Source organism: Triturus cristatus, chromosome 10 (assembly GCF_964204655.1).
Source record: "Triturus cristatus chromosome 10, aTriCri1.1, whole genome shotgun sequence".
Lineage (NCBI taxonomy): Eukaryota > Metazoa > Chordata > Amphibia > Caudata > Salamandridae > Triturus > Triturus cristatus.
The window spans coordinates 1,214,269,234-1,214,295,992 of NC_140593.1; the positions used below are offsets into that span (position 1 = coordinate 1,214,269,234).

General features: G+C 49.0%; 1 protein-coding gene across 3 annotated transcripts in view; it reads left to right on the top strand.

The window, feature by feature from the left end:
• LOC146797090 (deoxyribonuclease-1-like 1) overlaps positions 1–26,759 on the top strand; it is a 105,542-nt gene that overhangs the window by 54,917 nt on the left and 23,866 nt on the right. Inside the window, exons 1-3 of one of the 3 annotated variants that reach the window (XM_085629721.1) lie at positions 4,498–4,643; positions 16,817–17,036; positions 24,584–24,672. In XM_085629721.1, the coding sequence (XP_085485847.1) occupies positions 16,893–17,036; positions 24,584–24,672 (233 nt within the window). In that variant the 5' untranslated portion in view covers positions 4,498–4,643; positions 16,817–16,892. Of the gene's footprint in view, positions 1–4,497; positions 4,644–9,021; positions 9,162–16,816; positions 17,037–24,583; positions 24,673–26,759 lie in introns of those variants that run through there. The other 2 variants (XM_085629722.1, XM_085629720.1) reach the window with 2 other exon arrangements.

Consider the following 26,759-nt stretch of genomic DNA (forward strand, 5'->3'; position numbering starts at 1 on the left):
CCCATGAGGCACAGGGTCAAGACTGATTTGCATATGGCTGGGTTTAAACTGGAATGGCATGGGGAGCAAAAAAACGATGGCTTTAGGCCCAGATCTCTGTTCTTGGAGAATGTTTGACACTGTTCAACATTCTGTCCATCAATTGTGGTTTTTGCATACAGTTAATATGTGACACGTCGTGAGTCTGAGTCCTGAAGCCAGTGCGGGTGTATTCATGCCACGAGCAGGCTAGAGGTGCTGTTCATGTCTTGATAAGCACACGTCCCCTCAAGGGTTCCTTTCAGACTGCACTCGGCCCCTGCCAGAGCTTGGGAGCAGCGTCAGTGCCCGGGGCAGGGCGTCAGTTCTTTATCACTGACAGATACCGGCTGCCAGAAAACTTGAGCTTTGACCATCACTGCCAGATCTGTGTGCCAGCCTTACATTATCGGTGGATTGACCATCACTGCCAGATCCGTGTGCCAGCCTTACATTATCGGGGGATTGACCATCACTGCCAGATCTGTGTTCCAGCCTTACATTATCGGGGGATTGACCATCACTGCCAGATCTGTGTGCCAGCCTTACATTATCGGTGGATTGACCATCACTGCCAGATCTGTGTGCCAGCCTTACATTATCGGTGGATTGACCATCACGGCCATATCTGTGTTCCAGCCTTACATTATCGGGGGATTGACCATCACTGCCAGATCTGTGTGCCAGCCTTACATTATCGGTGGATTGACCATCACTGCCAGATCTGTGTGCCAGCCTTACATTATCGGTGGATTGACCATCACGGCCATATCTGTGTTCCAGCCTTACATTATCGGGGGATTGACCATCACTGCCAGATCTGTGTGCCAGCCTTACATTATCGGTGGATTGACCATTACTGCCAGATCTGTGTGCCAGCCTTACATTATCTACTGACTGAAGTATTTCGTTGGATGGACAATAACCACCTGAAATGCAATTCGAGCAAAACGGAAATCCTTCCGATCGGTACTAACATCTCCTTTTGTCCATCACTTTGGTGGCCTGACAATTCTGTTGCCCCCCCCCAGACAGTTTCGTCAGCCTGGAACCTCGGCGTTACCTTTGACTCCGACCTCTCCTTCGATCAGCATGCCAGAACCGTCGCAGGCAAATGCTTTGGAATGATCAGATCCATGAGAAAGTTTTTTGACTTTCTTCCCATCGATGCCAGAAAGACGGTGACAGTAGCACTCATTATCTCGCGACTGGACTACTGCAACGGCTTGCTCGCAGGAGCTAAAAAGAAAACCATCCAAAAACTGCAGAGCGTACTACACACAGCCGCCCGTCTTGTCCTGGGCCTTCCCCGCAGATCCTCTATTTCTGCAGCACTTCGCTCACTTCACTGGCTCCCCCTTCACAAAAGGATTCTCTTCAAGATCCTGATTATAGCCTTCCGTGCCTACAACAAAACTGGCCCTAAATACCTCACCAAACGCTTCCCCCACTACCTGCCCAGCCGTCACCTTCGCTCAACCAACGACAACCTCATTCTTCTCCCCAAATACAATCTGAAAACGAAGGGCGAGAAGACCCTCAGCTTCCTTGCAACCAAAGCCTGGAACAAACTACCCAAATCCCTCAGACAACAAACCCAGGAAAAACCGTTTCGAAAACTGCTAAAGACCTGGATCTTTAATCTCCCGGACGATCACTCCAAAGCTTCCATCTAATCCTCTTGCACTGGCTCACTTAGGTTCCCTAGCGCCAAGATGCTCCCTCCGGAGCGAACGTCGCGCTCTATAAATACCCCACAAATATACAAATATATTATCGGTGGATTGACGATCACTGCCAGATCTGTGTGCCAGCCTTACATTATCGGTGGATTGACGATCACTGCCAGATCTGTGTGCCAGCCTTACATTATCGGTGGATTGACCATCACAGCCATATCTGTGTGCCAGCCTTACATTATCGGTGGATTGACCATCACTGCCAGATCCGTGTGCCAGCCTTACATTATCGGTGGATTGACGATCACTGCCAGATCTGTGTGCCAGCCTTACATTATCGGTGGATTGACCATCACAGCCATATCTGTGTGCCAGCCTTACATTATCGGGGGATTGACCATCACTGCCAGATCTGTGTGCCAGCCTTACATTATCGGTGGATTGACGATCACTGCCAGATCTGTGTGCCAGCCTTACATTATCGGTGGATTGACCATCACAGCCATATCTGTGTGCCAGCCTTACATTATCGGTGGATTGACCATCACTGCCAGATCTGTGTGCCAGCCTTACATTATCGGTGGATTGACCATCACAGCCATATCTGTGTGCCAGCCTTACATTATCGGTGGATTGACCATCACTGCCAGATCCGTGTGCCAGCCTTACATTATCGGTGGATTGACGATCACTGCCAGATCTGTGTGCCAGCCTTACATCATCGGTGGATTGACCATCACTGCCAGATCCGTGTGCCAGCCTTGCATCATCAGTGGATTGACCATCACTGCCAGATCTGTGTGCCAGCCTTACATTATCGGTGGATTGACCATCACTGCCAGATCTGTGTGCCAGCCTTACATTATCGGTGGATTGACCATCACTGCCAGATCCGTGTGCCAGCCTTGCATCATCAGTGGATTGACCATCACTGCCAGATCTGTGTGCCAGCCTTACATCATCGGTGGATTGACCATCACTGCCAGATCTGTGTGCCAGCCTTACATTATCGGTGGATTGACCATCACTGCCATATCTGTGTGCCAGCCTTACATTATCGGTGGATTGACCATCACTGCCAGATCTGTGTGCCAGCCTTGCATCATCGGTGGATTGACCATCACTGCCAGATCTGTGTGCCAGCCTTACATCACCGTCCGATACTGGGTGCCAGCCTTACATCTCTGCCAGATACCGGGTGCCAGCCTCATCTCACTGCCAGACACTTGGCGCCAGCCTTACTTCACTGTCAGACACTTGGCGTCAGCCTTGCGTCACTGTCAGACACTTGGCGTCAGCCTTACGTCACTGCCAGACACTGGGTGCCAGCCTTACATCCCTGCCAGACACTGTGTGCCAGCCTTACATCAATGCTAGACACTGGGTGTCAGCCTTACATCACTGCCAGATACTGGACACCAGCCTTGCGTCACTCTCATAGACTCGGGGCAACATTACATCATAGTCAGATACCGGTTGTCAAACATACATCACTGTTAGACGGTGGGTGTCAGACACACATTACTGTCATACACTTGGTGTCAACCATACGTCACTTACAGACAGTAGGTATCAGCCTTACAGCGCTGGCAGGCACTGGGTGTCAGACATATATCACTGGCAGGCACTGGGTGTCAGACATATATCACTGGCAGGCACTGGGTGTCAGACATTTATTACTGGCAGGCACTGGGTGTCAGAAATGTATAATTGGCAGGCACTGGCTGTCAGACATGTATCACTGGCAGGCACTGGCTGTCAGACATGTATAACTGGCAGGCACTGGCTGTCAGACATGTATCACTGGCAGGCTCTGGCTGTCAGACATATATCACTGGCAGGCTCTGGCTGTCAGACATATATCACTGGGAGGCACTGGGTGTCAGACATATATCACTGGCATGCACTGGGTGTCACACGTATCGCTACAGGCACTGGGTGTCAGACATATATCACTTGCAGGCACTGGGTGTCGCATATATCATTGGCAGGCACTGGGTGTCAGACATGTATCACTACAGGCACTGGCTGTCAGACATATATCACTTGCAGGCACTGGCTGTCAGACATGTATCACTGGCAGGCTCTGGCTGTCAGACATATATCACTGGCAGGCTCTGGCTGTCAGACATATATCACTGGGAGGCACTGGGTGTCAGACATATATCACTGGCAGGCACTGGGTGTCACATATATCATTGGCAGGCACTGGGTGTCAGACATATATGTCTGACAGCTAGTGCCTGTAGTGATACATCACTTGCAGGCACTGGCTGTCAGACATATATCACTGGCAGGCACTGGGTGTCACATGTATCGCTGGCAGGCACTGGGTTTCAGACATGTATCGCTGGCAGGCACTTGGTGTCAGACATATATCACTGGCAAGCACTGGGTGTCACATATATCACTGGTGTCAGACATGTATCACTGGCAGGCGCTGGCTCTCAGACTTATCGCTGGCAGGCACTGGCTGTCAGACATATATCACTGACAGGCACTGGCTATCAGACATATACCACTGGCAGGCACTGGGTGTTATACATATATCAGCGGCAGGCACTGCTTGTCACCTGTATAGCACCAGCAGATACTAAGTGCCTATCACTGACAGACTTTGGATGGCAGCCATATATGACGTCAGTCACCAGGTGACACTTTTGCATCACTGTCAGGCCCAGGGTACCTTCCATATCCTGGCACGGCTGACGTCATCTCCTTCCCTCCTCAGGGCCCTCTATGGCTTGCACGGGATATGTCAGTGGGCTGTGCGCATGCGCACGGAGAGCCTTGGCCGCCCTTTCCTAAAGTTAGACACTCGTGAGCGCAGGGTGTCTGGGAGGGGCCGTGCCAGGCGGGGACAGATGAAGTCTGGCAGCAGGCGGGCGCCGCCCAGGGCTGGTCACTGCCCGGCACAGAGGCGCAGGAGCAGAGGCTGCCGGCAGGGTAAGAAATGTGCCCCTCTAAGAAAAAAATGGACCGAGCTAAAGGCAGTGCGATGGGCAGTGCGAGGAGGCACTGGTATGCAGTGTGAGGAACCGCAAGCAGTGAGCTGGGCACGAGGCGGCAGCGTGAGGAGCCACAGGTTGTGAGTTTGGCACGAGTGGGCAGTGTGAGGAGCCGCAGGCGGTGCGCTGGGCACGAGCGGGCAGTGTGAAGAGTAACCCCTTGGGAGCTCGGCATGAGTGGGCAGGAGCTGGGCACTGGTGGGCGGTGTATGGAACCGCAGGTGGTGTCAAAGCTGGCAGTAGCAGGCGCTGAGCATCTGGCACTGGAGGGCAATATGAAAAGCTGGCAGCGCTGGGCAGTATGTGGGGCTAACAGTTTGGGGTATTTTGAGGAGGGAACAGTGGACAGAGCATGGGGCTGCTTCTGGGGTGCACCGTGCCACTGGTGGGCACTATGCATAGCTAACACTAGTGAAAGTGCGAGGCGCTGACACTGGTTAGTGGTGAACAGGAATCACACCACTGGGCCATGAAGAGGGCTGACGCTGGTGGGCAGAGTGGAAAGCTGGTGCTGATGGGTAGTGTAAGGAACTGGCACAGTGTGGTCGGTGCATGGAACTGGCACAGGGTGGGTACTGCATGGAACTGCACTGGTGGGCAGTGCATAGAACTGGCACAGAGTGGACAGTGCATTGAACTGCTCTGGTGGGCACTGCATGGAACTGGCACAGGGTGGGCACTGCATGGAACTGGCACAGGGTGAGCACTGCATGGAACTGGCACAGGGTGGGCAGTGCATGGAACGGCACTGGTGGGCAGTGCATGGAACTGGCACAGGGTGGGCAGTGCATGGAACTGCACTGGTGGGCAGTGCATGGAACTGGCACAAGGTGGGCAGTGCATGGAACTGGCACAGGGTGAGCACTGCATGGAACTGGCACAGGGTGGGCAGTGCATGGAACGGCACTGGTGGGCAGTGCATGGAACTGGCACAGGGTGGGCAGTGCATGGAACTGCACTGGTGGGCAGTGCATGGAACTGGCACAAGGTGGGCAGTGCATGGAACTGCACTGGTGGGCAGTGCATGGAACTGGCACAGGGTGGGCAGTGCATGGAACTGCACTGGTGGGCAGTGCATGGAACTGGCACAAGGTGGGCAGTGCATGGAACTGGCACAGGGTGAGCACTGCATGGAACTGGCACAGGGTGGGCAGTGCATGGAACGGCACTGGTGGGCAGTGTGCACAGCTGGAAACCATGGGCAATGAGGGGAGCTAGACTCGTTTGCATATGACGTGCTCCTGTCTGAGGTTGGCATGATGGGCCGAAGAATGACGGATACGCAAAGCGATTACCGGTGGTGAGATTCATTCAAGCATTCCACCTATCACGCATTTGTGAGCTGGTATCTGGTGGTCACTCTGAGAAGCTGGCACCGGTGAGCCTTTTGAGGAGCCCACGCAGGTGGACACTTTAAGTGCTGCCGTGTGAGAAGGTGCCAATCGGTCAAGTCTGGTTTGCATATGGTTGGGTTCAAACTGGATTGGCAATGCATCTTTTTGCATTTGCCACTCAGAGTGGGACGGGTATGCCAGGCGTGGGTCTGGTGCTCGCTCTGCCACTGGAGTCATGCTAGCCTGGCTGATTAGGAGTGAAACCCCCGAAACCGGTCCCAGGATGCTTGCTTCCTGTCCTGGGATGGCCTGACCTGGCAGTTCGGGCTGGACTGTTCCCATGAGGCACAGGGTCAAGACTGATTTGCATATGACTGGGTTCAAACTGGAATGGCATGGGGAGCAAAAAAACGATGGCTTTAGGCCCAGATCTCTGTGCTGGGGTGAATTTTTGACATTGTACAACATTCTGTCCATAAATTGTTCTTTTTGCAGCTGCCATTCGTTGGTATTGTGGGAATTAGCACCAGTGGGCACTGCGGGAAGCTGGCCGGGTTTGACTGTGGGCAGAGCGGATTGTGGATGGCAGTGTAAGAAACTGGCACTGCTGCGCAGTGTGAGTAGCCACCACTGATGTGAAACTGGCACTGGAGGAGCTGTGTGCAGAACTGGCGCAAGCAGGCCGTGTGTGGAGATGCCACTTGTGGGCACTGGGGCACAGTGAGAGGAGCTTCCATTATCTCCTCTTTCACTGGCACCATTTCCACGCTTCCAGGTCGCATAAGCGCTTAGAGGTGAAGAAGCACTCCGTGGCGCTGTACTTGCTCACACTTCCCAGTACCAGTGAGTCCTATAAACTGGTATGAAACTAACATCTTTTATTTGAAGCGCCAAGAAGCTGCAGGACTGCTGCGTCAAGCTCCTACAATGCAAGTAATGAAGCAATTAACAAGGAATTCTTTTTCCTAGACAGAATTCGTATCATCAGAAACAAGTACTAATGAAACTCGCCCCCCCCCCCCCCCCCCCCCCCACGGGGACACATGGAGGGGGGCTTTGGAGTACATCTGAAGGTCTCCTGGCCTGCGCTGTTCAGGGCTAGGTGTATAAAAATAAAAATAAATAAATACAATACCCTACTAATGATTACACAGTGGGTATAAACTGTGTTCAATATTCGCTCCTTTCCACTTCCACTTAATGGATTTAAGTGTCCCCAATAATAAAATCCTCTGAATGTTATGGTCTTTCCACATCAGTTTTTTGGGGATGGGGAGGGCGGGGGGAGCTACTGATTCCTACCCGTCTTATAGGAGGATAGTTTCAAATAGTGCCGAATATCTGCTGTAAAGCTCGCGTCTCTTCCTTTTCTTTAAAGATGATGTTCATCTGATGCGGACAGCATCCGGATGAAACGTCACAGACACGGATCACACTGAGGAGGCAAAGGTGAAGTTGTTCCGAACTGTAGAGACTCTCCAGAGCGCTGTAATAATTAATAATTTAATAATAATTCATGTGTTTTAAACTAACAGCTGGCGGCCAGAAGTGCTTGATATCACACAGATGTTTCTAAGCCTCTTCGGCACTTTACCCCCAGTCGTATTAAAGTAGGAACCGGGTGTCTGCACCAAACAAGGGGGTAACCAGAGCAGGGGCAGTGAGGGCGACGTGTGCCAGGCAGAGGGGCGGTCGTGTGAGTCAAGGATGCTGCAAGATGGGGGATAGATGACCTGGCACCTTTTTGGCAAGGGTGCTGCCCTCTTCCAAACAAATACACGTCATGAAGGGGTGTGGCAAAGCGGTCAGGGCTGCACCCGGAGCAGAACCCACAGTCTTTAAAAGGCCCCGGGCCTCACTGCTCCTGCCAGGCCCAAAGAGGCCAACCCTTGGGGCAAGGGTTCGAGGCCTCAAGCGCCCCTGAAGCACTCAAGGCTGCCAGAAGCGGTCGTGCCATAGTTGGGGAGCGTTTCAGACCGTACCCCGCACACGAGAGTGAGGGATAAAGCGCTCGGTCAGTTGGCGCTTGGTCGGACAGGGTGAGAGTGAACCCGCCCGCCTCGTGGCGCCCCCTGTCCTCACCCCTCCATGTGAGCCTCACCCTCTTCTACATCCGGACATCCTTCTCTGGTAAGTTACCAAAGGAGGTGTCCTGACCTTCCAGACAACTTCCACGTCCATTGCTCGCAGTAAATTAAATTTCAACTATAAAAAAGAGAGTACATTTAGTGGAAAGAGTCCTGCGTCCAGTTTCGGCGGGGACACCAGTAGGAACATGCAGTAGTTCTCCTAACCCGGCTTTTCTCTACTCTGCGAGTCTCTGGAAAATACTTTAAATATATATATCTACCAGTTAACATCTCCTCGGTCTGCTCCCTACCCATGCTGCAGTAACTGGCATTCTAAGTATACCATAAGGCAGGCGCACTGATCAGGGGAGACGCCACCGCGCCGACACGTGGCGACTAGGCAGGGACATACTGGAGTCTGCCCCTGGTGTTTGCTTTGTATAACCTGCGGGTGGGGACATTATCTGTAAAGTAACCTGTTCCCATTAAAAAAAAAAAATGCAAATGAATAAGAACAGTGCACGTATACACGATGTCCTTCATACGGAAACTAGCATCATTTACTTTGCAGAAATTACACAAAATGCCCAAAAAGATTACGAAATCAAGCATAATTAAGCAGCGAAATGTCATGACTCGCAGCCTTCAACCAGTTTAAGTTTTAACCTTTATTTCCTGCTGGACCATGGACCTGCCAACCAAGGCTGGTGCCGACTGGTGCACCTGTGCCAATGTTATGGGTTCACCGAGGAACGTCATCCTAGGAGGGGGTCAACCAGTGAAGTCGGCTCATTCCTCATACTAGCCTTGCTGCCCAAATCACGAGCTTCCCCAGGCACGGAAGTGAAAGCGTCACTTCCTGTTTTACAGAGCCAGTTTCCCCAACAGAGCTGCACACAATCTCCCTACCTCATTTAGAACGAGGAAGCGCGGAGTCATGGAAACGCACCGGTGGGTGCAGCTACAAGGACTGAGACACAACACCCAGCCAGTCATTCAGAGGGGAGCATGAGATGTGTCCGACTCTTCCCCAGCCCTGGCAGCCTCTCAGAGGTGAGTCTGAGATGTGTCCGACTCTTCCCCAGCCCTGCCAGCCTCACAGAGATGAGTCTGAGATGTGGCTGACTCTTCCCCAGCCCTGCCAGCCTCTCAGAGGTGAGTCTGAGATGTGACTGACTCTTCCCCAGCCCTGCCAGCCTCTCAGAGGTGAGTCTGAGATGTGTCCGACTCTTTCCCAGCCCTGCCAGCCTCTCAGAGGTGAGTCTGAGATGTGACTGACTCTTCCCCAGCCCTGCCAGCCTCTCAGAGGTGAGTCTGAGATGTGTCCGACTCTTCCCCAGCCCTGCCAGCCTCTCAGAGGTGAGTCTGAGATGTGGCCGACTCATCCCCAGCCCTGCCAGCCTCTCCGAGGTGAGTCTGAGATGTGGCCGACTCTTTCCCAGCCCTGCCAGCCTCTCAGAGGTGAGTCTGAGATGTGTCCGACTCATCCCCAGCCCTGCCAGCCTCTCAGAGGTGAGTCTGAGATGTGTCCGACTCTTCCCCAGCCCTGCCAGCCTCTCAGAGGTGGGTCTGAGATGTGACTGACTCTTCCCCAGCCCTGCCAGCCTCTCAGAGGTGGGTCTGAGATGTGACTGACTCTTCCCCAGCTCTGCCAGCCTCTCCGATGTGAGTCTGAGATGTGGCCGACTCTTTCCCAGCCCTGCCAGCCTCTCAGAGGTGGGTCTGAGATGTGGCTAACTCTTCCTCAGCCCTGCCAGCCTCTCAGAGGTGGGTCTGAGATGTGTCCGACTCTTCCCCAGCCCTGCCAGCCTCTCAGAGGTGAGTCTGAGATGTGACTGACTCTTCCCCAGCTCTGCCAGCCTCTCAGAGGTGAGTCTGGGATGTGTCCGACTCTTCCCCAGCCCTGCCAGCCTCTCAGAGGTGAGTCTGAGATGTGTCCGACTCTTCCCCAGCCATGCCAGCCTCTCAGAGGTGAGTCTGAGATGTGACTGACTCTTCCCCAGCCCTGCCCACCTCTCACATGTGTCTAAGATGTTCCTGACTCTTTCCCAGTCCTGTCAGTCTCTCACATGTGTCTGAGATGTAGCTGACTTTTCCCCATCCCACCCAACTTTTCAGAGAGGAGCGTAAGACCTTGCTGACTTTGCCAAAATGCTGGTATTTCCCCGCCTCACCGGCTTTGCCCCACCAGCTATCAAAGATGAACTTGCGTTGTAGCTGTGTTTGTCCCGGCCCTACTGGCCTTTCACAGGTGAACCTGACACATACCTAACTCTGCCATAGGACTGACTCTGCCCCAGCCCTGCAGCCATTCAGAGCCCGAGGAGTGAGGTGCAACTCTTTTTCGTATGACCTGACCTGATGACATTGTTTTTGTTCCACCACCTTTTAGTGACACAGCCTGGTATACGACTGACACCGTCCCAACCCAATTACAGAATCCATTAAAAAATATATATATATTTTTATTGAGAAATACATTTCAATATATAAACAATATGCCCAAAAAAGAGAATTAAACAATAAATCAAATGCTGGCCACACCATAAAATACTATGAAATGGTTAACTTCTTAGATTAAACACAAAAAACACAATACAGATGTTAATAGATCCAATATCTGAGATATTCATAATGCATCCTGCAAGCTTAGAAGGAAGACCCGAAAACAAAACCTGGAGAGAAAGAAACAGGGGAGGAGACGGTTTAGATAGAATGCAATATGTATTAAACCGTATATTTTAGGTAGTTAGAAGATAGTAGAGATAATATCGTACACATCCACGAATATAACATTTAAAATGGAGATATTCCTGCTTATTCAACAATGCCGAATAGGTGAACAGTAAGTCCTAATTAAAATAACAGTGTTAATGGTTAAAGCGTCAACAGTCCTAATGATAACAGCATGGATATCAATTAAGATGAGAATGAATTAAGAAGGAAAAATCTTAAATATTACCAGAAATAGAATATGTATCGGCTAGAAAAGGTTTTACATTTGGATGAAAATTCCAGCATTGTCCTGAAATCTGTAAACGAGCTTTTCATATAATTCATTTCAGTAAGCCATGATTATTATGCAGCTTGTGTACGACATTGTGGTGTTTTCCACTGTCTTAAATATACAAAATTTTCCTACGGTGAGTGCGTGCAATAGATAGATAGATATAAATCTTTATTCGTTTTTTCAGACAGAAAGAACCATAAAAGCACAATGACAGATAAAAAATAATGCACAAAAGAAAAACTTGATGTACAGAGATAAAATACCCAAGTGTTAAAATATGTATTAAAAACAACAGAAACAATTAAGCATATATCATAATAGCAGCAATTCTAGACAGTTAACTCGCCCTGCTGTTTCTGAGTTTTAAGGCAGTTTTTAGAAAACCAGTCAAAAATAATGTACTTTCGGGGTTTAACATTTGTAAATAACAAAGGGCTGGTCTAACCTGGGTAAAGTTCTGTTTTTTTTAAAAGGGGCTTTAGATAGAACCTCCGGGGTAAATCATAAAAGGGACAAATAAATAAAAAGTGCACCAAATCCTGCGGAGACTCATTGTCACAGCCGCAGTTTGGTAACACTTGACCATGATGACAAACCCCTTGGAACAGTTAAAAGAAGATGAAAATAGTCCAGCCGGAACCTAATTAACAGATATCGCTCAAAGCCCGACAAGGGCCATGATAAATAAGGCTCCATTAAAAGTGTAGTTTTCAACATGGCATGTTTTCGAACACTCGGGTTTGTTTAATTCCACCTCTTCACGATTCATTTGTCGTGATAAGAAAAAGGTTTTCCTCACAAACTCTACATCAGCAAGTTTAATCGACTCAGGATTAAAAAAAAGCTCTGAGCGCCCCATAACAGAAAAGCAGTCTTTCAGATATTTTAGCCAAGGGATTTTAAGCATGTTATCCATAGATATTGCTTCCCTTAGGAGTAGGTGATTTAAAATCAGATCTTTATTTAGCCAACATTTTAACCAAAAAGTTAGTGGCCGTAGTGCTAGAATGTCACTAATAAATGGTGTACCAGTTTCTTCATGCACTATTTGGTTGGGAGTTCCCTTTGGAACCCCCAACAATTGTTTCAGGAAGATATTTTCTGCCACCACGATGTCATTAACTGCCGCATACCCCCAATGTTCACTGCCGTAACTCCCTATTGCCACACTCTTTGCCTGGTAGATCTTTAATAGTGCAGCAATAGGTTTTCCAGGCAAATTAAATATTGCAGCGTTAACCCGAGTTATCTCCCCCCTTTTCCTTTGGAGTAGTGGACCCCATTTCAACTGGTCCTCGAACAACACTCCCAAATAAGAGAATGTTCTCGTTGTGGGGACCTTCTCCTCATTAACCCTAAATAAATACGGTTTCTTAGGGCGCTGCCCCACCTGCATTATAAAAGATTTAGTGTTGTTAATTGATAGGTCACGAGCTCCCATGAAACTATGAAAAGCGTTTAATAGGGTTTGGAGACCTCTTGTGGTCCTAGCCAAGAAGACTGCGTCGTCCGCATATAATAATACAGGCAAACCCTTGCGGCCGACATAGGGGTAATCGGTACCAGTATTTAATAAAAACTCCTCCAAATTAGTAATATATAAATTAAAGAGAAAGGGGGCCAAAATGCAGCCCTGCCTAACACCCCTATGAACACTAAAATCCCTCGACACCCTTAGATCCTGTGAATACCTCACGTTGGCCTTGGTATCCTGATGCAGGTCCCTCAGAAGGTTAACCAAATTAGGCTCCACCCCCATAGCGCCCATGGCCTCCCAGAGTTTCTCCCGGTTGACACAGCAAACGCGGGGGAAAGGTCCATGAACGCCATGTGGATGGTGCCTTGCCGAGCCATGGTATATTTCCCTAGGACCATGTACAGGTTAAGGCATTGCGCTGTTGTTGAGTGGCCAGGCCGAAACCCATATTGGATTCTGGAGATGATCCCATGCTCATTCGCCCAGGCTGTTAACCTGTTCAGGATTACTCCACCCACTACCTTGACCACAGAGTCGATAAGCGAGATCGGCCTGTAACAAGTAGTTCTATTACGGTCACCTTTCTTAAATACTGGCACTATCGTAGATGTCCCCCAAGACCTGGGGCAGCCATGTTCTGCAGCTGCGTTAAACACAGCAGTAAGAACTGGCGCCCAAAGAGATACTTTGGATTTAAATAAATCCGGGGGCATACCGTTTGGGCCAAGTGCTTTGTTACTTGTTAACCCCATGATACCCTTCGCAACCTCGCTAATTGTAAAAAGTGCTAGAGTTACACTTTGATCACCTCTGTCTACCTCTATCTGAGGAATATTGCTATTGAAGATGAAACTAAAGTGGGATACCCACTCATCTTCAGTGATATTGGTGCCAACTGAATTGTCCCCTTCCATATCAAACACGGGTTTGTTGATAATACCCCAGAATCTTTCGCTGTTACAAAGGGTATTGGGGTCTAACAGATCTTGCCAAATTTTGTCCTTATTTCTGCCTTGCGTTTTGCCAAGGCCTTTTTATAGGACAGGCGTAACGACCTGATCAATGTGGGATCCTTAGGGCTAATCTTCAAAGCCGCCTTTAGCTCTCGACAAACTTTTGAACAGGAATGGTCAAACCATTTGGGGTCCCTGCAAGGAGGGCCCGACGTTGGTACAGTTAACATTTCACCTACTTTTAAAACAATCCCGTCAAATGCTAAGAGAATATCTGGGGGAAGGGATACAGAAGACACACATAATGATAACTCGGGGGTACAGGTTTTGTGTATCTTATCATATAGTTGATCCTCTTGGACGCACAGCATTGTAAAAGTTAATCAGGGTCACCGTTTTATTCCCTCCTTTTATTGTCACTGCTTGAATGTCTGTGTTGTTGGTAGTTATTATTTTAACAACACAGAACAAGGCTAGGTCAATGTACAAGGCCAAACCCCCTTTTACTCTGCCGCTACGTGACGGTTCAGCCGGCACAAAAAAACATTTATAGCCTTCTAGGAATATATCACTCTCTACCAGCCATGTCTCTTGCAAGCAGATCACCGGGAATGATCTTATAAATCCTACCCATTCTGGATCTTTAGCCTTACCCGCCAGCCCAGCAATATTCCAGGAAATAACGTTATAGGCTAATTCCTTACTTGCGGCTGAGTTAGGCACTCGGGCTGTGGTCATATTCCCTAATGAATCGGCATTGTTGCCTGCGATGGCTACCCTCGTCAGCGAAAAGGGGGCCAAGATGTTTGGCTGCTACATGACTCAGTGGCTCCCTTGTGGTCTATAGTGCTTCCACTTTCTAATGCCCCGTAAATTTCATCCCTGGATTGGTGGAGTCAATCAACCATTTCTAGACTACTATACCTATTTAGTATGTGTGTTTGACTAGGTGTATGCGATTTCACATACCGACCCCCGACCACCCTCCCCGCACCATGATGCTTTACTAAGGTCCATTCACTTTCCGAATCTGAGGGATGTGGTGCTGGGTAGAAAAATGACAGTGGGAGGGGTTTAATCGAAGACCCATGACTGTGATGACTCCCATTACAGATGTGTCCCACAGTACGTGGGTCACTAAAATTCACCAGCGTGCAATAGCTATCAATCGTCTTCCATGGTTTATTAGATTTGGGAGATCAGTAACATCATGTAATAGAACCATTTTTTCCGTTAAAGGAATGGACGCTTGTACAGCTCTTTGTAGAGAGGCAGTTATAGATGGCCAATATTCCTTCAAAATTGGACATCAAAATAAAATGTGTGGTATATCGCAGTCCTCCCGTGGGCACCGCCAACAGGTAGATTGCTGTAGTAAACTGTCTGTCTTGAGTTTTTGTGGTGACCAGTACCAGTTACGAAGAATTTTGAAAAGATCAAATTTCACCCTGGCCTCTCTGATTCCCTTATCCATGTTCATAATAACACCCGCCCATTCCTCATCGGAGTAAGCAACAGTAATTAACCCTCGCCATTTGACGTGGAGTTGTGTTAGTAATGGGCATGAGTGTAGTTTATTCACGATGAGATTATAAAATCCAGAGACTGCCGTTTGAATTTCCCCCTAAATTTTAGGGATTGTAACACTGGGGAATCCTTAAGTATCCACGGATATGGTCCTAGTCTACGAAATAAAGCTTATTTTAGTTGTATTTCCTCTCTTGGGGGCTAGGGCATTTAAATTCTATCAGAAGCATTTCAGAGGTTTTAAGCTCACCTTCTAAAGTGAGTAAGTGATCCAACATTATAATACCTGGCCTGTCCTATATATCCCAGGATATGGTCTGTTTACCTATTCTGATTTCAGCGTTCTGCCATATGGGAGCCGTTTAATGTAGTCTCGGGTTACTCTCAAGGAGTTTGTGGGTGTGTATTCAAATCCTAAGTGTAGATTGAATAATAGGGTTGGAAGTTTGTAAAGCAGGTGATTTATGAGTATAAAACATTTGTAAACCTGAAGTTGCCTGTACAGATTGTCTTTCAAAGAGAACCCAAAGTGTGTGTGTGTGGGGGGGGGGGGAGAGGGAGGGGGTGGCGGTCATCCTGTCTGGGCCAAAGATGAACCAATTGAGATAAATGGAGGGCTGTATAGAAATGCTCAATGCCCGGTAAACTAAGACCTCCATATCGCCTGTAAGCAATCAATTTGGATATTTTAAGTCTAGGTCTCAGGGATCCCCAAATAAAGGTTTTAATAACTTTGTCAATGTCTCACAGTATTCATATCACCGAATCCACTGTGGTACATTCCAAATACGAAATCTCGATCTGTGAGCAGTTATTAGTCACAATTGAAGATTTCTTATTTTGACTCTTTGTACACAAAGCTTCTAGTGATTTGGTGAAAGAAGCAGCAAGGGAAACATGCTGAGGTCAGGAACATTTTCAAGCCATATTTGAGCTGGAGAGTCTGGAGAACAAGAGAAGAGATTCTGTTTTAGTTGGATTAAGCGCGAAAGGGAAACTAATTTGATGGTTGTGGCTCTGCCTCAAGGTCACACAGGTTGGGTGAGGTGTGCAATGGTACAGAGATGAAAAGAGGGTGGACCAGAAGGCTGCTCATGGTGATTACCCGTGGCTGAGAATAATTCAAACAGTCTTCCCATCAACTTTGTTTTTCCCAAGATTATAGGCTATCAGGGCCACTGGAAATGTGTGATTGTGCGGCCATTTCGTTTTTGACATATTTATGTTTTTGCTGCATTTGTCATAGAAGCCACAATCTGATGCATAATCTACAGGTTTTAACAACAAATAAAATCGTTTCTAGCTCGAACGGTTCAAAAGTTACATGTGTTACTGCGCAGCGGAAGGACTTTTACAAAGATTGACTGGTCGCCTTTCTGCTAAGTATAGGTGTTAAATTGGTACTAATGAGGTGCAACCTATGCTCAGTGTTAAAAAGTGTAAAAATGACAAAATAATGAAATAATACTATCACAAAATGTGCTGCATTACGCTGCATTATTTGCCTTTTCTTGGTGCATAATTCCATCAACCCTGATGCATAATTTGGCTCTCCCCTGCCGCATTATTCCAGTGGCCCTGATTATAGGCAGCATCCATAGCCGAGGATTCAATTCCTGAACCCACTATTTGACTGCAGCACAAAATTCTGCCCCTGTGACCGTTCTTCCTTTGACGTAATTTGTGTCCTATAGATTTTATATGTGAATGTTTGTTTCAAGAATATGTTTTGCCTCCCCAGGTCTCAGAATAGGTGGCCTTCACCAGGCCCTGCTATGCAATCTCTGAATCTGTGTGTCTGATCGGGGTCATCAGACATGAGGGTCCCTGGTGCCCTGGAACTGCTGCTGTTCTGGCTCGTCTGTCGCATGGCCACCCCAGTCAAGATCTGTGCCTTCAACGCCAAACGCTTTGGGGAGGCAAAGTTGGCCAAAGGTCCCATCCGTGACGCCATCGTCAAGGTAAGCAGGCCAGGGGCGGGCAGTAGGCCTCCTACTTTCAGATGTATTCCTGCAGGTTACGCATTCATCAAGAATGACCAGAACGGTGCATAAGTGATTACCCTTCGATGCATCGACCCTGCTACATCCCCTGAGTACTCATTGGCAATATTTACTTACATGACCCAGGTCGCCGCTCCCTTATTTTCGTCACCCGGTGCTTTCTACGCACATAAAAAGCCCATTCACCATTGTAATGACCCTTGGCGACTGAGGAGGCCAGAGGATGAAGCATAACACCTGGGCAGGTGTGTGAGGACGGTCCTTACACATTTTTACAATTGTCTGTTGGACACGTGTGCACATTTTTTGGGGTACCTTAAAGTGGATAATTTCTGAGGTGTTTCCATGCATATTTCCCTTACACCAAGATTGCTGTTGTGTGTTGTTCACTAGTTGCTCGGCGGGTGCATCCCCTGGCCGCCTGATTCCCTCTTGCTCTTACTTCCCCCATATGTGTGCGAGGGCTTCTGTTACATGTACCTCTCAAGTTACACGTACAGGCTCAGTTCTCTGTTCAGCCTGGTCCCTCGTGATACATGGGTCACATAAGCTTGGCCATTGGGTGGTGGTGATGGCGCCACTGGGTGCAGCAGCGTGCACTGCTGCGTGGACTCTGCTGGGAGGACGTGGTCTCACTGTACGCCGACGATGTCCTCCTATACCTCGCAGACCTCGACAATTCCCTTACAAGGCCTCTGGAGACCCTACGGTTCTTCACAAGCACTTTTCAGTCATAAAAATCAACTGTGGAAAGTGCTCAATGGACGCCAAGGGCGGGATGGCCTGTTCCGCTGCATTGGCATCTGCTCCCCCTCTTCCTACTGGGTAGGGCAGCTTTATATAAAATGATTTACCTCCCCAAGTTCCTTTATGCTTTACAAAATGTGATGTTTGAGGTCCCTGACCACTTTTTTCAGGCAGTTGAGGCAGAGGTTAGAACCATTCTGAGGGGCGGAGGCACTCCGCGGATTGCCCTTTATAACACTGACGCGACAGACCATGGATGTATATCCTTGCCAGACCTAGGTTTTTACTACTCGGCGGCCCACCTGCTAACTGTTAACGGCTGATCCTTTGCGGACCATAGGGATCCGGCCCGGATGGCCAACAAAAGGGCATTGGAGCCCCACGCGGTGACTGTACAGTGTGGAGAGATTGACGACCCCCCGGACAGAGTTACGTGGGGTGTCGAGACACAGGCAGTGGGACCAGACTGGCATCTTAAAGGTGGGAGCCCTACGGGAAAACACGAGGTGGCTGACGTTCATGGACCTACAGTATGACATGCCAAGGGGACAATCCCTGCGTTACAAGCAGGTGAAGTCTATCCTAATAGGACGGATCACCTGGACCTAGGAGATAAGAGCCCATTGGAATACCGGGCGTTGGGTGCCACACCGCATAAACACGTAGTGTCTCAGCTGAGTTCCACGATCCTCCCCATAGTGCCGATATCGGCAACCCTCCAACTCTTAGCAGTAATTGGTCGCGCTGCAAGAAATCCTCACCAGTTTTTTGATAAACAGTTTGCTGCAGGTTTATTCTCATACATGAAGTATGCCACCATGCTGGGTTAACCTACGGGTTATCCAAGGGCAGGCAGCGGTGAGTACCCAAAGCTGCCTACCCGTCTGATGAGCCAAACAGCCCCTTGGCCAACTCAATCGGTGCTACCCTCATCTGGGGATTTCCCCCTTAATTACCGTGGGCAACCAGTCCATGACTATAGTCACACCTTTTAGGGGCGGAGAGTTGCAAGGCAAGCCCCCGGTTGCTCAGGCTTACAAACACCCGAAGGACTAGCGGGGAACTGACGTTTATCATCCAGGGTCCTGCCGTAAAGACTCCTGGAGTTTTGGCATAGGGCACCCCCTGTTGTGCTCCTGAAGAGGGTACCCCTATGTACCAATCTGCGTCCGGATGGCCTCCGGATCGCCCTGTAGCTCCGCCGTCGCTCTGTATGTGGCCGCCGTCACACCCAGGGCCTCCCCACCATGGCAGGCTGCCTAACCTCTTGCAACTCGAAGTTCTAGCCGGACCAAGTCCCTATCCACCTCTGGCAGGTGTACGCGTACCTATCATAGTACCATGTGGTGTTTGCATTTATGAGGCCATGCCTGTTTAACTCAAGCCCCTCTGCTGGTTGAGCTTGCACATGTTTCCACTTACCCTTCTGTGGGTATATTCGAAGGCCTCCCCGGACCTGGTTTCAAGCCATAACCTGTGTGAGATTAAGTCGCCAAACAGTATCAAGAGGTTCACCCCATGTAATTCCCATTGACTTGATTAGCACACAGAGCTCAGAGATGTGAGGTCATAGGCACCCAGGTGAGTTTCTACCCTGTGGGGCGGGGACATGCCCGCTGCTTTTGCTGCAGCTTTGTGATCTAACTGCGCCGATGCATGTCCGGGGAAACCCAGCCCTGCGGTAACATTGCAAGATGGAACCTCAAGGTGTCATAAGTATCATTTAATAAGCTATCGCTTGTGGTAACCGAGCGTGTCCAGCGGGGAACAAAGAAGATGGAAGTGGGTGAGGCAGATATAAGTACCTGGCTCCAGCCCACTGCGCAGCGGAAATGACGCCACAGAGGTGCCGGACATTGGGCCGCCCTCTTACAGGGGCACACTGCGTGCTTCGCGGGCAGCCGCAATAGTCTGGCCCGCTGCAGGAGCTGTGAGGCACATGGGAGGGGGACCTGGGTGAATTATAGGACGATGAGTGGGGGCGGCATGTAGATACCCCATAGAGGTTGCCATTGGGGTGGGATTCTGGCTGATACAACTGAAAGTGCTGCACTGGGCATATTTCACACGCATGACATGAGGCTCTACGCTATGGGAGTGATTGACACGGATAGTTGCCTGAGGGGATGTGGTCAGTGGGGGCGCTGCTACACATGCTCTGGGAATGTCTGAGGGTGACGGCCTTCTGGACAGACGTACAGCACAAAGCCTCAGATGCAGCCGGAGCCTCTTGGAGCTCACCCCTTGGTCGATCTCCCCAAGCATCTAATGAGAGGTGACCCTAGACAGATAGACACTTCTTTGCAACAAGCACTGGCAGTCGCATGGCGAGATGTGATGAGCTGCTGGGGTGTGCGCAGATTCCCACACTGAGGGATTGGCTTTCCAACATGGAGTGGTGTAGCGAAGATATGGGACTGAGGGTCCGACATAGAGATCGAGTGACAGAGGGGTCTCCCAAGAGCCGCCGATTGTATGGAGAGGGGACTGAGGACCTGAGGGAAGAACCATTGTAATTGTGTCCGGTCCCTCACGTTACACAGATCATACAGGTTCCATTCAGTCCAGCCCATGTTACACAGATCATGCAGGTTCAGTCCTATGGTCCAGTCCAGTCCCTCATGTTACACCGATCATACAGGTTCCATTCAGTCCAGCCCATGTTACACAGATCATGCAGGTTCAGTCCTATGGTCCAGTCCAGTCCCTCATGTTACACCGATCATACAGGTTCCGTCCAGTCCTGCCCCTCATGCTACACAGATCATACAGGTTCCATCCAGTCTACTTCCTCACGTTACACAGATCATACAGGTTCCGTCCAATCCAGTCTCTCACGTTACACAGATCATACGGGTTTGGTTCAGTCGGTCCCTCGCGTTACACTGATCATACAGATTCCATCCAGTCCATGTTACACAGATCATATAGGTTGTTGTCCAGTCCAGTTCCTCATGTTACACAGATCATACAGGTTCCATCCAATCCAGTCCCTCACGTTACACAGATCATACAGGTTCGGTCCTTTTGTCCAGTCCGGTCTGTCTTGTTACGTAGATCATACAGGTTCAGTCCTGTGATCCAGTCCCTCACGTTACACAGGTCCTACGGGTTCGGTCTAGTCGGTCCCTCGTGTTACACTGATCATACAGGTTCCATCCAGTCCGTGTTACACAGATCATATGTTATGTTATGTTAAATTTATTTGTAAAGCGCAACGGTTACCCTGGGGTGTCCTGGCGCTAGTTACCTGTCTTTTCAGCCATCACCATTGAAGGAGTTTTAATTATTGAACAAGCAAGTTTTCAAAGTCCTTCTAAAAGTCAGCAGATCCGGGGAATTTCTGAGCTGGGCCGGAAGATCATTCCACGCCTTGACTGCTCCGAAGACCAATCTTCGTCCTCCCGATGAAACCTTTTTAGTAATCGGAACTGTCACAATTTTGGCTCCTGATGAGCGTAGGTTTCTAGTAGGTATGTACCAGCTGAATTGTTTCTGCAGATACTCTGGTCCAGTACCTTGGAGTGCTTTAAAAACGGTGCACAAGGATTTAAAAAGCACACACTTTTTTACCGGGAGCCAGTGTAACTTTTTAATTTCATTGGAAATGGCCACAAATTTGGGCACCCCAGTAAGAAATCTGGTGGCTGTGTTTTGTAGCCTTTGTAGTTTATTTAAATAGCGTTCCTGGATGTTTAAATAGAGGCCATTACAATAGTCAAGCCTAGACAAGACAAGTGCAGTGACCACTGTTTTCTGACTCCCTGCTGGCAGGAAAGGTAGGATCTTTTTTACTGATTTTAAAACAAAGGAAGTTGCTGACAAACTGAATCTGGGCGACCAAATCAATTCAGTTTCGTCATCGACAATTATTCCCAGGTTTCTTACTTTCTTTACCGGGACAGGAAGTACTCACATTGTAGAAGGCCACCAGTTCAGATTCCAAAAGTTAGGAGCATTCCCAAATATTATAACTTTTGTTTTATTAGAGTTGAGCTTCAGGCAATTTTTCGCCATCCATCCGCTCACTGCCACCATGCAGTTATGAAAACGATTGTTCATGCCCCCCTCCTGTCCTGGCAGAAGAGACACCACAATTTGGGTGTCATCGGCATAGGATGTGAGATCAAAACCCAAGGTGTTAATGATAGGGGCCAGTGAGGAAACCTAAACATTGGACAACGTCGGGCTCAAAGTTGACCCCTGTGGCACCCCGCAGAGCAGCACGAAAGGCCTTGAATGGTATTCACCCATGGATACCACTTGAGATCTATCCGTAAGGAAGGATTGCATGAGATTCAGGGCCTTGCCCCGAAGTTTGCGTGACCTTAATCGGTCCATCAAAAGATCATGATGGACCGTATCAAAGGCCGCGGATAAGTCTAGTAGGATCAGGGCGGCCTTCCCGCCTAGATCAACTACTTTCCTGATCTCATCTGTTGTTTTTATGAGGGCTGACTCTGTACTATGGCCACTTCTGAAGCCATATTGGGTTGGGTCCAGGGCCTGGGTTTGATGGAGGAAAGCACCCAGTTGTGTATTTAGTGCCTTTTCTATCATTTTTGCTGGTAAGGGGAGCCTAGAGATTGGGCGAAAGTTAATAGGATCAGTCTGGTCTAAGTTAGGCTTTTTCAGTAGGGGTAAAATTGATGCCGCCTTCCAGAGCTTAGGAAAAAGCCCAGTATCAATCATAGCATTAAAAACAGGTGTCAGTGCCTGGGTGATGGGTTCGACCGCTAATTTGGCAACAGCCACCGCACAAGGGTCATATGGTGACCCTGATCTAGCCGTTTCAAGAAGGCAGCATGTTTGGTCTATGGACAAGTCCTCGAATCTCTCGAGGGCTGCGGAAGGAACTTTGATGCGCCCAAGATCCTCTCTCTCCAAAATACTTCCTGCGGCTATATATCCGTTGAGTGCCGAAAAAATCACTTCTACTTTATCCAGGAAGAGTTTGACAATCTGTTCACAAAGTTGCTGGCTAGGCTGTATTGTAACCGGGTGTGGGGAGGAAAGATCTAGGACAGTTTTAAATAATTCTTTGGCTGAGTTTTTTGCCAACTCAATTTTATTGACAAATAATTTTTGTTTAGTGGCAAACAGAAGTTGCTTGTAGTTCGATAAACCCTTTCTGTAGGCTGTCTTCTCTACTTCCTTATATTCTTTCCTCCAGGAGCGCTCCAGGCGTTTGCACTTGAGTTTTTCTTTTTTCAATTCATCTGAAAACCAGGGGGCGGAGGGAGACTATCTCTTGGGCACAATACTAATAGCTGGGGCTAGTTTGCTACAAGCGTTCTCCACCCATTTAGTATAAGCGATCGTCCCTTCCTCCACTCCTAAATTTGATTGTATAGTCGTCGAGGTAAGAAGTTCCTGGAACGCTTCTCCATCCATTTTGTTCCAAGGTCGGATGTCAGTACGTTTCTTAACACTCACATTGCAAAGATCTTGCAGGTTCCCTCCAGTCCAAGCACTCGCGTTACACAGATCATGCAGGTTCCCTCCAGTCCAATCATTCGCGTTACACAGATCATGCAGGTTCCATCCAGTCCAATCACTCACGTTACATAGATCATGCAGGTTCCATCCAGTCCATGTTACACAGATCATACAGGTTCGGTCCTTTTGTCCAGTCCGGTCTGTCTTGTTACGTAGATCATACAGGTTCAGTCCTTTGGTCCAGTCCCTCACGTTACACAGGTCATACGGGGTCGGTCCAGTCGGTCCCTCGTGTTACACTAATCATACAGGTTCCATCCAGTCCATGTTACACAGATCATACAGGTTCTGTTCAGTCCAGTCTCTCATGTTACATAGAACATACTGGTGCCATCCAGTCCAGTCCCTCACGTTACACAGATCATACAGGCACGGTCCAGTCGAGTCCCTCCCATTGCAAAGATCTTGCAGGTTTCTTCCAGTCCAATCACTCACGTTACACAGATCATACAGGATCCGTCCAGTCCATGTTACACAGATTATACAGGTTTGGTCCTTTGCTCCCTCACATTACACAGATCATACAAGTTCCGTCTAGTCCAGTCCCTCACGTTACACAGATCCTACAGGTTCGGTCCTTTGGTCTCTCGCGTTCCTTAGGTCTCACGTTACACAGATCCTACAGGTTCGGTCCTTTGGTCTCTCACGTTACACAGATTCTACAGGTTCGGTCCTTTGCGCCCTCACATTGCACAGATCCTACAGGTTCGGTTCTTTGCTCCCTCACGTTACACAGATTCTACAGGTTCGGTCCTTTGCTCCCTCACATGGCACAGATCCTACAGGTTCGGTTCTGTGCTCCCGCACGTTGCACAGATCCTACAGGTTCGGTTCTTTGGTCTCTGACGTTGCACAGATTGTGCACACTCACGAATCAGAGACAGAGGGATTACACAGGCTCAGGCAGCTGCACCTCAGGTTACAAAACTCACACAGGTTCATCCTCTCTTGAACTCTGTTTTTACACAGAGTTTTGCACAAATTTAAACATGACAAAAGTGCAGCGCGAGAGGCATGCCCGCAAGAAGCAAGGGCCCTCTAAGGTTCCATTGGTTACCTCACATACTGTCCACAAGTGTTGGGGGGGGGGTCCTGCTGGTGAGTTCAGCCTCATTACCCCTGATCACCAGTGCCCCCTACTCGCACATCAGCACAGGCAGGGGCCCCCGGGAGGCGCCTAAGGCGTGTGGACGGGCCCTGCTGTGGTCTCAGCCCATCACCGCCCCCTTACTAACGCCCACCCCTGTTCTTGCCCCCAGATCGTGGCGCGATGTGACATCTGCCTCCTGCAGGAGGTGCAGGACGCCAAGGGGAGAGCCGTGGTGGCACTGATGAAGGAGCTCAACAGGTGAGCAATGGGGGGTGGGGTCAGGGGTCCATTCTTGGCAGAAGCCGGGCAGTCCTACGAGGAAAAGGGAAAGACGAAGAGTGATGTGAGATGGCCTGATGACGTGGACTAAGATGCACCTCTATACCCGCCCCCGTGCAAACTGAACAGATGATTCGGTCCGACCCAGAAAGGGCCGCCATTGGGTCACCCCCTGTTCAGCCCCAGGCTCTGACAGGAGGCAGAGGCTGAGCGTTATTATGAGGGGGGCACTTGGGAAGATTAAGGGGATCTTGTAGGGCCTTGGAGAGCCAATGCTTACTGCAGCTTAGAGTTAAGTTTAGGTGAGTGCATGCTCACGAGGTACGTTTTCATTGTCAACTAATTCACTGTAGCACTTTTGTTTTACGAGACCTTACCTAGTTCTCATCCTGTACCTCTATCAATATCTTTAATCTACATATACTTACCTTCTTTATGCATCTATATACTTTCAATGTACTTATGGATCTATATATTTATCCCTTTCTTATAATGTAGCATTTCCAATGCTCTACCCTATTTCTCAGCCTATACTTCTCTCAATATATCCTCTACATCCACTCTCTCATTCATCCCATACCACTACTATGAGCCCCAAAATAGCCCTTTCTAGACTCTCCCCTACTCTTCCCCTCCTTGCATCATCTGACACCTCTTTTACTATACCGATCCCCCAAAACAAACCTCTCTAAACTCTTCCCTCTGACTCTTCCTCCCCCTTCCACAACCCCTTTTTACTCAAAAAACAAATCTAAATCCTTCACTCTTCTGTCCCTCCACTATCCTTTTCAGTCAAAATAACAGACTAACATCTTCACTTCTCAAATTTCATATTCTTCTATACTAATTCACCACTAATCCTTCATGGGTTCCAGAGTAGCGTGCTACTCGCCAATAATGCGCTTCAACACCCCATCAGGGTTGCAAGCGCTATATAAATGCAAACCTTTTTCCTTCCTCTATCCCTCCGCTATTCTCCTCAATCCAAATAACTGACTAACATATCCACCACTCAAATTACTTTCATGTTTCGCCATACTAATTCAACACTAATCCTCATGGGTTCCAGAGTAGCGTGCTACTCGCCAAAAAAAGCACTTCAAACCCCATCAGGGGCAGCAAGCTCTATATAAATACAATCCTTTTTTCTCTTCTATCCTTCCGAATCCAAATAACTGACTAACCTATCCACCACTTTAATTACTTTCATATTTCACTATACTAATTCAACACTAACCGTTTATGGGTCCCAGAGTAGCGCCCTACTCACCGAAAAAGCGCTTTGACGCCTCGTCGGGGGTAGTAAGCGCTATATAAATGCAATTACAATACAATACAATATAATGTAAACTAACCATTCTGCTGCCTCTGTTACAGCTTCTCTGTCCTGTGGTTTCTGTAGCGCAGCATGTCTCTGTAACAGCTCATCTGTACTGTGTTCTTTCTATGCCAGTATTCTGGTTTTCTGTAGAAGTGCTTCTCTGGTGCGACTCTTCCAGTGAGAAAATCTTTGCAGTGACTTAGAGACGAGGAGTTGGACCTGGTGCAAGGCTTTGCCGGGGATGCCCCCATGTCTGGGTGAAGGGGGCCGCAGGGGGGGCTGGCTCCTTAGGCTGTGGCCAGGCTTACACTGTGGCTAAGAAGTGCAGCAGGGGTTGTAACACCATGCAGGTGGAGTACTAAATATTCACAGGTTTGAGACTGGGGAGGTTCAGCAGGATTGTAGGGTGTTGTGACAGATGAGTGGGACGGGGTTGGGACGGGTGGTCAGCTTGTATTGCAGGCAGGGTGGAAGGAATGGTGTGCGGAGAGCGTGGGCGTTGTGGCGGATGAGTGTGACGGGGTTGGGACGGGTGGTTGGCCTGTCTCATAGGCAGGGTGGAAGGAGTGGTGTGCACAGAGAGTGAGTGTCCGCGGAGGATGGACCCTCAGTGCAAGTTGTGGGGATCAGTGGATGAGGATCTGGATGGAGGAGGCACATTGGAGTTGAGTCAGGACCAGCGTATGAGGGCTGTGGGCTACACTTGAGCCGGGGGGCAACCTCCGAGCTTGGAAACTCACTCAGG